This window comes from Hippoglossus hippoglossus, chromosome 18, assembly GCF_009819705.1.
Source record: "Hippoglossus hippoglossus isolate fHipHip1 chromosome 18, fHipHip1.pri, whole genome shotgun sequence".
NCBI classification, from domain to species: domain Eukaryota; kingdom Metazoa; phylum Chordata; class Actinopteri; order Pleuronectiformes; family Pleuronectidae; genus Hippoglossus; species Hippoglossus hippoglossus.
This window is the reverse complement of record NC_047168.1, coordinates 6229520-6243368: the sequence shown is the minus strand read 5'-3', so window position 1 is coordinate 6243368 and position 13849 is coordinate 6229520. Positions and strand designations below refer to the sequence as shown.

At 43.1% G+C, this 13849-nt stretch overlaps 1 protein-coding gene across 1 annotated transcript; it reads left to right on the top strand.

Moving 5' to 3' along the window:
• Nucleotides 1–320: 320 nt before the first annotated feature.
• On the top strand, nt 321–13849 carry dok1b (docking protein 1b). The gene is made up of 5 exons (XM_034615601.1): nt 321–709; nt 9825–10148; nt 10974–11073; nt 11167–11339; nt 11624–13849. Exons 1-5 carry the CDS (start codon nt 653–655, stop codon nt 12965–12967), a joined length of 1998 nt encoding a protein of 665 aa, XP_034471492.1. The 5' UTR covers nt 321–652; the 3' UTR covers nt 12968–13849.

Genomic DNA, 13849 nt, shown 5'->3' with positions numbered 1-13849 from the left:
TCTCAGGTTACCAACAAATAATAATAATAACAATAATATACGTTTTACAGTTTATCTAATAGTTACAAATTGCAGATTGTTAAATAAATACATTTGTGCTCTATCAAGTTACCACAAATAAACTTGAGATCAGATAAATCAGGACACACAGCTCAGTTCTTTTGACCCTGTGGGACAATTACCTACATATTGTCTTGCGCTTAAAATACATTGTTAGTGTTGCTATTTTCCACCTGGCAGAGTATTTACTATTTGTTTTATTGTGAAGGCTGTAAGCGGATGCCTCAGTGCAACATCTGGAGGCTGATGTTCCGGTGCAGCCGTGCAGGAGGAGAGAGAGAGGCAGCAGAGAGAGAGAGAGAGAGAGGGGGAGAGAGAGAGAGGGAGAGAGAGGGAGAGAGACCCGGCGACAACATTGAAGACCTCACCTCAAACTTTTCTCTGTGGACCACCGTGACCCTGTGAGGAATCCGCTCCACGTTCCACCATGACCACGCTGAACCTGCGCTCTAACAGCTGGAGGGAGCGGACGTGAGAGAAGGGGGAAGTGAGAATTAAAACCACCCGACACCCAAAAAGTTTGGTCCTGCAGCAAGTTCAAGTCCAAGCTGTGGTTTCTGGAGGGAGAGCAGCCTCTGGAGTGGGAGTGGGCATGGACACCCACGTCAAGGAGGGACAACTGTATGTGCAGCACCAGAAGTTTGGGAAGGTAAAATTTAAATTTTGATGGTTCTGTTGTGGCATTGTTGTTTTTGCTCATTTGTTGATTAATAGAGTTTATTTCTAAGATAATGTCCCTTATAATTAGCGTGTTGAGGATGTTAAATAACACTGAAACGATTAGACACTGACCAGCAATAAATAAAGCAGCTAAATATGAGGAAGTTCCTTTCAGGAAGCTAAAAAACAAGATGAAATACATTTTAAACATACTTAATGTCACTGTAGGAATATTATTAGTATCATGTATCATTATTACTCATATGGTGCAGTTTAGAGACACTACAAACCCTTTTAAGTATTTTTTTAATTTAATTCAAGGAAGTCAAGGTGTCCCATTAAGTCTTAGAAATGTTCAGAGGTCACAAAAACATGCTGATCCCAGTTGTAAACCAGTAAAGAAGCATTTGGCGTGGCAGTAAATAAACAGGCTGAGCACACATTGGTGCAATTACAGCCCAGTCACTGTGCAAAGAGAGGAAGTTACTGAAGTGTCACTGATCTGATCTGGACTGGTTTTGATGTGGTGGTTTGGAGTGAAGCTACCGTGCATCTGTTTTTTAATCTGTCTGTGTGTGTGGGTGTTGATGTGCTGGTAAAACCCTGGTGCACCGTAGTAAATGTCACTAAATGTCAAAATACACGAAGGTTGGATAGTTGTTGCTTTTGTGAGCTTTTAATGCACTTTTCAAAATCAAGCCATTGAGATTTGTACAACTGGGAAGTTCACACCTCTGCAAACACACCTTCATATAGATCACATGCTTGGACTGCATACTGCTGAAAGGACAGTGATAACACTTGTGTGCGTGTGTGTGTGTGGGTGCATCTGAGTGTTTGTCTCAGTTCATGGCCTCACAGCAACCTTGCCTTTGGTGTCAGAGCTCCACTGCCGGATAAGAACTCACTTTACTCTTTCAGATTGGTAAAGAGGGTCTTTGTCTCTCCGTCTCTCTCCATCTGGTCATATGACGCGTACCAACACAACACTCTGGCCCCCGTTTCCTGCCCTGAAATCACCGCTCCACAATACATGTTCAGAGCCCTGCAAAAAAACACAGCTTGAAGTGTTTGCAAGAGAAAACTTCTAATTCTACAAATGATAAAAAAAAAACCGCCTGAGAGGAGAAGTGAACAGAACAGGAAGCTTGAGTGTTCTATCAGTGTTGAAACTGCCGCTATGGTGAATTATGCAATGCCGCTCGTGGACGTACACGCTCACACATATATAGGCCTCGGCCCTGTGTGCACACTCGGAAAATGTGACTCAAGAGGGAAGGACTCTCTTTCTGACTGCTCTCTCGTGTCATGTCAAGAAATGGCCTTAGCTGTCAAATATCAAGCCTCAATTACATTTATTTGTCAAAGGAGTTTGATAATGACATCTTGGGAATCACTGCTTATTTTTTTAATATGTTCAAATCGGCCTTTACATCTGTATCCGAAATGTTTTAGTCATTAACATCAGTTCAGTCAGACAACTCGCGTTCAAGTGTTTATTCAACAGTAGAACAACAGTTTGGCGTCTAGGCTCCGACTTAATCACTCCCCCAGATATGATTACATAGATGTGATGGGAGTGATGAGCATATACTTGTAAACCCCCCCCCGTCGGAGCCTACAGGTGGATGCTGGGCTGGTGGAGGGGCTGAAGCAACTGGCAGCAGTTCTAACGCAGCAGCGGGGGGGCAAGCAAAGGGAGTGATGGGACATCTTTCTCTGCTTAAATAGCTCGCCTGGGTGTGTATTATAGACGATTGTGGAGAGTGAGGTATGTCACATGAGGTATGTCACATGATTGGAGCAGCGCAGCTCGAGCTGGCTGCCTGAACTAGATCAGGCGTCGCTCCGTTCTTGCCTCCGCTCCCCAAAATCCATACTGATAGGTCTCTAATGAAAAGTCTGTTGTTTTAAATAATCTATTAAAGAGGCACAGGATGTCTCTATGTACAAATATGCTGCGTCTCTATCAGTATAAACGGCACCTTTCCTTTTCTTCTTTTTGTTGGTTAAGATAAAGTAAGAATTTGAAAGATGACATTTATGGATTATTGGAAAAAAAACCTTGCATGATTGTCATTTTTAAAAAGTTTTTTTTGGGTCATTTATGCCTTAATTTGCTGATATCTTACAGAGCGCTGACAGGAAATGAGGAGAGAGGAGAGAGGTCTAAGACCTTCAGGCCACTGGGACGCACGCAAACAACAACAGCTACCAACTAGTTCCATCCTTAGTATCTGCACTTGTTAATTTCACTTGGTGCACTAATATTTTCAATAGTCAATATTTGTTATTCTATGATTCAAACTCGGAATTAGATTAAAACATGAGATTAAACTCGATGCAGCGGAGGCCGAGACATCCTGACGTCCACTTCTACCAAACTCAAAACGTTGAGCACACACTTTCTGACGGATAACCCTGATGATGTCATCTGGGTTGTTGTTTCACCATCAGAGCTCCTGGTGACGAGTAAACTCAACTTCCCGTACAAAAATAGTTGAACTGAAACTTTGAGATGTGAAAAATGAGAAGCATGTTCAATCTCTGTGTCTCAGACTCCTCTCACATACAGGAACATATTTGCTGCGTCTTCTGAACTGTGACACACACAAAGGTATTCATACCATCCTAAGCACGAGGGTGTCGGCCAATCAGAAGCACATGTGAACAAGGTGAACGGGCTGGGCTGCTCTGTGAAGTCCAGCTGAGATGTACATGAACACAATACGGTCGTTTGTACAGAGAATATACTGTAGGATAAGACTCCTACATTTACTGCTGATGTAATTCTAGTTTTTCCACATTTGTAGTAGCTGACATTTGATTTCATGTCGTGGCTGAAACGTGTGCATCAGAGCGATGTGAGATTTAGTGCTGGGAAAGTTTCCGTCTGTGTGTGCATCTGCTTGTCCGCCACACGGCTTCACATCCACTGTGCTGCCGTTTCTAGTTTACCTGCAGCCAAAAAAAGCTTTTGGCCTCATGCTGATGTGAATGGCTCCGCAGCAGCACTACAGACAACAGCTCGGGCCTCGCCGTCACTTGAACAGACTGGGTGTGCCAGGATAAAGTGGTATTACACACCCTGAGGCGGCTACATTCACACGTCAGAGTTTCATGTCTGAAGTAATAATTCGCGCATGGATTAATAGGACTGGGTGTCATCAGACACTTAATCATACTTTTTTAAGAAAAGTAACACCCCCTCTTTTGTAGTAAGAAGCAAGCTGACGAAGGAAAATGTGTAATTGTCCGTATACTCTCTGCAGCAGATGTATTTTAAGGTTGAGTGGTGTGGTTTTTTTATTTGGTCATGCATGGGAAGGACTGATTAAGCTTGTGCAGAAACAAGAATTACAGAGTTCTCTTTTACCGGTGTAGTTTTCTTTCCACTGCCACATTTCATAGGCTTTTATCACCTCATGTGATTCCATATGAGTTAATGTAACTCAGCACAAGACGTCCTCCTCTATCACTGTGATCCTCTTGTAGTTGAATTAATAGGTGATCTGTTTTAGAGACGGACCGGGCCAATGTCGATATGAGGGAGTCAAAATTGCAGATACAGATATTTCAGCTGATATATATATATATATATATATATATATATATATATATATATATATATATATATATATATATATATATACAGCTTTGAGTATATATATTTAAAATTGTCTCGATCCAACAATAATGACAAAATTGGCAATTGTTTTCAAGATGTCATTGTGAAACCCTTCTGATAAAGAAGTGTAACTGAGTCCTGATATTTTACAGTTATACCACACACATGCTTAATTATGGAAAAACTATAAATAGACAGAAAACAGAAATACAACCAAACATACATCCATCATCTATACTATAATTCCTTCAAGGGAAAAACATAAATACACATCTTTTCCGCAATGTTGACTCTGTAAATATAAAAGTCTTTATATCAGCGGATATCGGCAAACAATAACCCCGATACCTCAGTGTAGAGATCTGTGGCCTGAATTCACGCGTTAAACAAAGACAAAGATATTAACTGTTGAATGGACGCTGTAACCGACAAAAGGCAGATTTTTGGCTTTTGTTGGACAATCGGGCTATGACTCAGTTTATGTTTTCACAAGAGAATCTTTTTGATCTCCCTGCAGGGTTGGTCCTTCTCCTCTGAGTCAGTCATTGCACAATTTCAATAGGGTTGATTATCGCTTAGATTGCATTCAGTTTCCCACACTGCTTATCGTTTCCTGTGATTATAATCAAACCTGATTTCCACTTCAAAAACCACATTTTCATCATAAATGAAATGATAATATTGTACTAACATTGTTTTCAGGATGATCAAATAGAGTTTTTTTCATGAGAAACGTTGCAGTGTTGCGCCACGGCTTCATCTCACACTTCTTCCATTACATGCAGTTAGTGTCAGACAGTGGTGACTCTTCGTGTGTCATGTACAGCCACAGCTTTGAGTGCTTTTGTCTGCAGACATGAATCCAAATCAAAGCAAAAATTTGAATTATTTAAAGCTACAGTAGGTGGGATCGCTAGAAAATGTAGATGCACGGGCTTCATTGGTGCACACGTGACCCGGGAACTTTTTTATTGCTTTTATTGTCTCTCTTTTATTTTTCGATAATACGCTCTCTACCTATTTTTGATTGCTTCTGGCAGTTGTTACCAAAGCTGGAATAGTGACCTTTCCTGTAGGATTTTTCCACCGTTGATTCATGGCCGGCTTTTTACCGAAGAGGCGTGCAGCCAATAGGAGTGCCCTCTGTCTCTGAACTGCTCTGTGATTAGTCAAAGTCTCAGAGCCTAGATTCCTCTCGGATCACTTTATTTACATTTGCAAATTGTTGCTCATAATGAAAGAAATATGTGACCTTCCCTAGTTTTAATCTTTTAATCTTATTCTGAAATACGTGACATAGTATCTACAAGTTTCTCAAAATAACACAGTGGTTTGGACATGCAAAATGAAATGTGATGTAAATTCATAAACAAATGAACACGCCGAGCGCACACCGAAGAACCAACAGGATCAGTCTCCTCATCGTCATAGGAGAAAAAGAAAAACCATTTCACAAGAAAAACCAAAACTGTCACCATGTCCCCTTCGTTGTTGAAAGACAGGAAGAACAAACAGGGCCTGCCTGAGGTGAAGACGTTTCAAAAAACAACAACATATTGATGGAAACGAATGTTTGTTGACGTCCATGAAAGGATGATTTTTATTCTTCCTTTCTTTCCAAACTGCTCAGTGACTTACTTGCGTGTTTTTTTTGTCGATTACAAACTGAAAGAATGTTTCAAACCTACGCTGAAAGAATTATGCAAGATGGACTAAAAGGCTCGCCACTCGGCAGCCATCTTGGCGACACCCACGGGCGGTTATTTTAGATTTAACAAAGCAAGGCTTCTTTCTACATGACAGAAGAGAGGAAGAACGGAAAATCCGTCGCAAAAAGCTGCTTAAAAAGAAAAACTGTTAAGAGCCTCTTGTAGTTCTTGAAGCTTTTGCTTTCTTTAATAATTTCTATTTGGAAATGTGAGTGTGTCACCGTGACACTGAAGCCAGTGTGTTGTTTTCGGGAGTGAAGCACACACACACACACACATGCACTTGTATCCGATCTAATTCTGTTGTGTTCTGGTGAACAGGCAGGTCATCAGTGAGGAAGTCTCCCTCCCTCCGTCTGTCATCTCTCTTTTGCATAATTTCCACTCTGTGTATTTGTGGATGATAACGGCCTGTTGCCTTATATGGAACAGCAGTTTCACATGCAGGAAGTGAGTGCTGCAACAGATGGTCTAGAACGGACCAAGGGAATATTTAAAACAATACAAACAGATACGCACGCACGCACGCACACACACACACACACACAAAGTGAGACACACCTGGGTGCAGAAGAAGGAAGCGAATCCCAGAGAAAATGAAAATCCCACGCGTTTCCTGTCCTTTCTGGCAGTTGTTGTGTTTGAGATGTAGAAACCGATGAAGCTGGTTTTCACATGACGAGGCCTTTACAGCTTATTAAGAGATGAGGGTTAACTATTAGAATGTGCAGCGTATGGGGCGTGTTGCTGCTGTTATATCAGGAGCATCTATCAAATACCACAATTAGACCTTTAAACTGACTCACACGCCTCCTGTTTCCGTGCTGTGAGTATTTTTACGTAATGTTTCCACTTCTGTTACACTTTTTTAACAGCTAACAGCTTTTTTTAAACAGCTTTTCAAATGAAGATTTAACAAACAAAACCCAGAACTAAGCAAATTTATTTCACATATCAGGCAACAGCACTTTATTCCCATTTTCCTCTATTGATTCCTTAAGTAAAAGATCTGAATACTATGTCCACCATTGGCAATGTTTGCAGTAAGAACATGACGACTATACAGCGGCATCCAGTTTAGCTGGTGAACAGTATATCTGGGCTAATATGCAACATTAATATCCAGTATCAATATGTCGGCATAAATGTGAGTGTGTGTTTATTTATATATATATATATATATTTTAATTTGAAGTATCACTGTTAGAGAACCTAGTTTGGGACCTCGGGCCAACACTGTATTCCAGATTATTTCAGAATAAAAGTTTTCAGTTGGGATAGAAGGTACAGGAACAACCGAGTCTTGATGTTTTACAGTTTAACCCTAAGCTTTAAAATAAATAAATGAAAACACAAATACAACCAAATATATAGAACGTAAATAGAAAAAACACAACGTAAACATGGATGCACATCTTCTCTGCATTGTTTATTCTCTAAAATAAAAGTTTTCATATCAGCAAACATAAAAGGCTTGTTCTGATATTTCTGTGAAAGGTTGATATTTTACTGGCCAACTAATAAATCAGTTGGTTTCTATACCAACAGGCAACAAATATCTACAGTATATAAATGTCATCAATATCTGTCGGGCTGTAGTTAGTTGCTGTTACACTGGATACACACGGATCTGTGAGCTGCTTGAAGGTCATGTTGATTTTCAGATGTATCGCTTGATGTTCTTTTGTTCAAGCTGTAAAAAAAATAAAAGCTCACTGAGCAGGGATCATTTCAGGACCTGTAGTTGTCGTGTTTCTTCTTCGTTCGCTGGATTTTCCCTGCTGGCTGAATGATTCTCAAAATGCTGACCTTCCTGTCACAAGCTCAGCTCATTGAATGTAGGGGGAAACACACACACACACACACACACACACACACACACACACACACACACACACACACACACACACACACACACACACATCTAGAGGGTACAAGGGATGATGGGGACTTCCCAAATCATTTCATTTCTGTTTTCTAGTGCAGTTTCTCCATATGTGAACTACTTTCTGTAGTGATCGCGCATAATCTCACATTGTGCCACCATGTCCACTGTTGACACTGAACATCCGGAGTCTAAAACACCTTCGCTGTGCGTCTTATTGCTCAGTATTGTGTATCATGTTGGTCGTGTCCCTGTTTGTTCCCCAGGGAGGAAGAGATCATTGTTGGCTCTTCCTCCTCGCTGTTGTCCTCGGGGAGAAACGAGGCCCCCGTCACCTCGTTTGAAACCAGTCATGTCATGTTTTTAACCTGTTAGGGACCTCGGATCAGGGCTGTGTCAGGTTATTCTTTAGTTGGAAGTGGTGTAAAATATATATATGTTATCTAACCTCATGAAATGAAGGAAAAAAAGTCATACCAGCAGTTATAGTCTGATATTTATTGAAGCGGGTGTATTTACTAAAATGGTTTTTCATTCACACAATCTCGAGCCACACATATGCTCAGCAATAATGGCAGTGTTATCGAAAACATGAAGTGAGAAAGGAAATTAGATAAAGTAAATTTAAATAAAATCAAGTAGATGTCAATAAATAAAAGGAAAAGTATCAAATTTTTCAGAGGTAAGTAAACGAACAAGAAAAACAAGCAGATATGCAGAAGAGCATAAAAATAAAAGCTTGAAATGCGCTCAACATCCCAAACTAACAGTATGAGGTGGATTTGATTTTAACAAAGTGAATATAATATCCTTGTAATTGCACAGAGCAGTGTCATTATGTGGTTATTTCTGCTCTTTGGTCCAGATTGTCACCAGCTTTAACTATTTGGATCAAATAGTAAAAAACCAGAGCAGGACCTGTTTTGATTGTTTGGAGGGTGAATGGTTCTTTTCTCTCTGAGCAGTGATGACTAATGCTCTTAACCGTGATTCGCTGCTGGTGATTGAATGCAGGGGAAACAACGGTGTGTGGAATAGATCTGAGTCAAGCTTCAGTGGGTTTATCACCACACGCCTCCCACATGAAGGCCCCAGTCGGCAGACTCAAACAGTTTACTTGACTCAATTCTTCTGTGCACGTTAACATTTTCTTTTCTCTACTCATCCATCTTTAATACATTGTGGCCAACTCTGCATTTGACCTTTCCTTCATTGCTACCTGAACAAACCACATGTTTCCTTTCTCAGACAGACAATTTCAGTTTCTGCTTTCAACCTCCTCGTTTTCCTGTCATCCTCTACCCAGTTTGTCTACTTTCAGTTTTAGTTTGAAGGAGACATGTGATGCTTTGTCAGTTTTTCTTTCCTTTAGTGTTATGTTGTTTTTTTGTGTTGTGTATATATTTCTTGATTTATCAGAGCTTTTCTTAGCCAACTGCAATTTGAAATAATGATGATGAGGCTCTAAAACCGAAACAATGAGCTGAAAAGGGCTAAAAGGCTCAATAGAGATGAGGGTTTCAGCATAGTTAACCTGCACAACATGTATAAGGTTAAAGGTCCGGTGTGTAAGATTTAGGTGAAAGGGTTCTATTGGCAGAAATTGAATATAAAATAATCCTAGCGATGTTTTCATTAGTGTGTAAACATCTCAATTGTAAGAATTGTTGTTTTCTTTACCCTTGGAATGGGCCCTTTATATTTAAATACTTTATATTTACATCAGATGTCACTAAATTCTACACACTGAACCTTTAAGTATGGAATAAAAAAGTTGTCTAATAGTGTCTGAGTTCATCACTATGATATAACTACACAAGAAGTTTTGATGCTGTGTTGGTATGAAAATAATAATATTAACTTTCTCTCTTCTTCTCCTTAGAAATGGAAGAAGAACTGGTTGGTCCTATACCCCGCCAGCCAAAATGGCATCGCGCGCCTCGAGTTCTACGACTCGGCCTCAGGCAGCGGGGGCGGGGCCAGCGGAGGCTCGGGAAGCGGGTCCAATGAGAAAACCAGGAAGCTGGACAAGAAGATCATCCGCTTGTCCGAGTGCATCTCCATCCTGCCGGCGCTGACGGAGAGCTGCCCCAAAGAGAACATGGCGGCCTTCTGCGTGGAAACCAACGACAAGACGTACGTGTTCTCCGCAGAGAAGAACGCCGCCATGGAATGGATGAATACCATGTGTGACATCGCATTTCAGGTAACTCTACTCTTTTCCTCCTCCTTTATCTTGCAGGTACGTGGATGTGTGTCTCATACAAAGCAGGTTGACTGATACCATTGTGTGTTTGCTTTAAACAGTGTGACTAAGCCATGGGTGGATGTGTGAGGTTTTAAGTCGAAGCTTCCTCCTTGTGTTGAAATTCTTTTTGTGCTCTCATTGTCTTATTTTGTGAATTCAAACAAAGTAACACAATATTCTGAATTTGGTCGGAAAGAACTGCTGCTTTAAATTCAGTTTTCAACAATGTTTGCGTCAGTCTGCCAAATGTTCCCACAAGGCCCTGGAGGGTCCTCGCAGGCCACAACTATTGAGTGAGCTAACACGCACATACACATGAACATAACATACTGTATCTGCAGAAAGGAAACCAGAGGGAGTTTCCTGGAGGAAGAGTCCATCCGCTTCACTCACTGTTGCACACACTAACTCTAACTCTTCATTCTCTTTCCCTTTCTCTTATATCACTCTTTCTCTGTCCTTTTAGTGTTGATACTGAAAAGCTCCCAGTTTCTTTCACTCTATAATCTCAAGAGCAAACTCCTGCATGTTATGTGAAGACTAAAGGGTTCAGGGTAGTGGTGCAGTGTATAGCACCGCGCGTCTGTTGCATGTGAGAAACGTCATCAACACGACTACTTACTTGCGGTTAATCCTCCGGAGAATCTCCTGCTGTTTTCTCACACGAGCTCATTCGGGGGCAGGAGAAACTCCCCTCACATTTGCGCTCTCACACACAGCCCCTCCGCAGAATGTCCGGGGTTCAGTTCATGCCTGACAGCAGCTTCTGTGTTTGGTCCACAGGGAGGCAGCGGAAGCAGCGGCAGTACGGTCGCCGACTCTAATGGAGGACCCCAGAACATGGAGATGTCTGAAAACCTTATCTACTACTCCAGAGAGGAAGGTGAGGATAAAAAAAAGGCTAACATCATTAAAGATTTCAAGAAAAACGTTATCAACATATAAGTTATACATATCCCCCATCCTCTCCTCGCAGTGAACGAGTTCTGGGTGAGCACTCAGCGAACCGAGGCGTCGGAGCGCAGTGGCCTGGTGGGGAGCTACTGGCTGAAAGCCGAAACCGACGTCTTGATCTTGAAAGAGCCGATGACCAAGAGGAATGTCCTGGTGTGGCCCTACAAGCTGCTGAGGAGATACGGGAGAGACCGGGTGGGTACTGATGAGAAATGATCGATCTCTGACAACACCTGACAACAGGCTGAGGAAGCTTGTTGCGTTAAATTTAGTCCCAGGCTGTGACGATTGGTTATTAGGAAGTGCACAAGACACTTTAAGTAACTGTATGCGCGCATGTGGTCAGAGTTTTGATGTCAGAGATATTAAGCTATTTAGGCTGTGGTTGTTTCGGCATTTCAAACTCCTCTGTAGACATTTATTCAGTCACATGAACTTGGACACACATTCAACTCTGTAATTTGTCCCTAACTCCATAGGTGATGTTTTCATTCGAGGCGGGTCGGCGCTGCGACTCGGGCCCAGGCAACTTCACCTTCGAAACCAAGCAAGGCAACGAGATCTTCACGCTGGTGAACCAGGCCATCCAGTCGCAAAAGGCTCTGACAGAGGATCCCCACCTCAGCTGCCCCTTGAACTTCGACCCAGACTGCCCCTCGACGCTGCAGCACATACGCAATGCTGCCAGCGTGACGGGAAGCGGCGACAGCAGCAGCTGCAGCAGTCGTGAGGCAGACGGCGATTCGGGTGGCAGCAAGCCGGGGTCTGCTGACGGCGTGCTGGGGAAGAGAGAGGTGGGAGACGGAGGAGGAAGCGGAGCCGGAAGAGGGCAGGGAGGTGGAGCAGCAGCAGCAGCAGCAGCAGCAGCAGGACTTAAAGGCAGGAGTTTACCAGAACCACCAGCCATGTCAGGGGTTTTGGGAGGAGAAGGGGCCCCTCCACGGACTCTTAGAGGGCACGCGACAGGAAAAGGTCTTTCCTCAGCTGATGAACATGCTGGACTTTATTCTGAGCCAGCTGACTCGGTCCGTCTGCCTCTGTACAGTTCTGAGTGCCTCTACTCGGACCCGGTGGACAGCATCAAGGGGCAGAACCAGACCAGCAACTCATCCACCCCTCCAGTGCCCAGCCCACGACTCCGACCTGTGGGAGATGAGGCCTCGGCAGGTGGCACCCAAGGGGATCATCACCACAGAAAGCATCCTGACCTGTACTCACATGTGTACGACCAGATCAGCCTGGAGTTACTCCAGAAAACAAGTGCTCTGAATCTGAACGGGGCGGCAGGGGGAGGAAGAGGCGTGGGAAGAGGGGTGAACAGTAACAGGCGACCCCCTGGAGGCCAAGCGGAGGGCGCTGCGTCACCTCCCGCTCCTCCCTCGGAGCACATATACGACGAACCAGAGGGCTGCGCCAAAGGAAGTGCACCCGCTAGTTTAGAGATGAGTATCTACAGCGAGGCCCGTTTGGAGCCTTACAGCCAGAAAAGACAGGAAGTGGTGGCAGCCCCATCAGGACACTCTCCGCCGCAACTGGGCCCGAGCCGTGGCACAGCGCCTCCTTCTGCAGCTTTAAGGGGGCGAAAACCGGTCACTGCTCCCAAACCTGGAAGGGACGTGTTCGGTCGGAAGGAGCCAGTGCCACTGCCCCCTGGGAAACATGGCGGTAATATGAACAACAACAACATTTGGGGAGGAGGAGGAGGGAATGAGCTGTTCAGCGAAGTGTCGAAAGAGACGCCTGTGAGCTCCTGGTGTAGCCAGAACCAGCAGGCACCGCAGAGATCACCTGATGTTATCTATGACAACTTGGGAGATATTTAACATCTTTATTCCAAACGTGGACTGAACATTTTTATCCTTTTAAATAAGAGAGACGACGAAGAAAATGAGAACTAAGCACATTTTCTCATTTCTTCCATCTTTGGACTGGATTAATTATTTGAGACAGTCGATCCATTTGCTCTGAATTAGCTCACAACTATGAGAAAACCACATTATGATGGTATTTTATGCAACTGTTGTCGGGCCACCCTGTGTGTGTGTATGTGTGTGTGTGTGTGTGTTTAAGAAAGAGGGAGAGTGAGTGTTTGTATGGCGAAACCCATAATTGGTGTACGAAGCCACAGTGCGGTCGTAGAAACAGAAACCGTATGGATTTGCCAAAAGGAGCTCGGCCTACAGGCTTCACTGCAACAAGCTGCTCTCTCAGCTTGTTGCAGTGACTGGGAAACTGTTGCTTTTCTGTTTCTCCACAGTTTGGGACAATGTGACGACGAGGACTTGATCTTTGACCGGATTGGAGCTTTCTCTTTTTGGGTGGCTGGGACTTGGAACTTTTGTGTTCTCTGGACTGATGACTTATCTTAATTCCCACCAAAATAAAGATGTAGAACATTTTCAGCCCAGAACACTAATATGTGACGTGGTTGCATCTTAGGATCCACTCGTTGGAAAAACTTCGCTGTTCCCGTTTTGGAGGAGGCATGAAAAGTGGGACTTTTGGACCCTATGTTGACGTACATGGTTCATAAAGGGTTTATAGATTCACATTGGCAACTTGTTGCACAAGATAAAATAATGTTATGTTTCTCTGTACGGACTAACTAACCAACCCCCTGTAATGTGTCAGTACTTGTGTGTATGTGTCAGAAACAGCTGTGCTGTCTGTAAATATTACTAAAAATAAAAATGTCTCAGAAAACA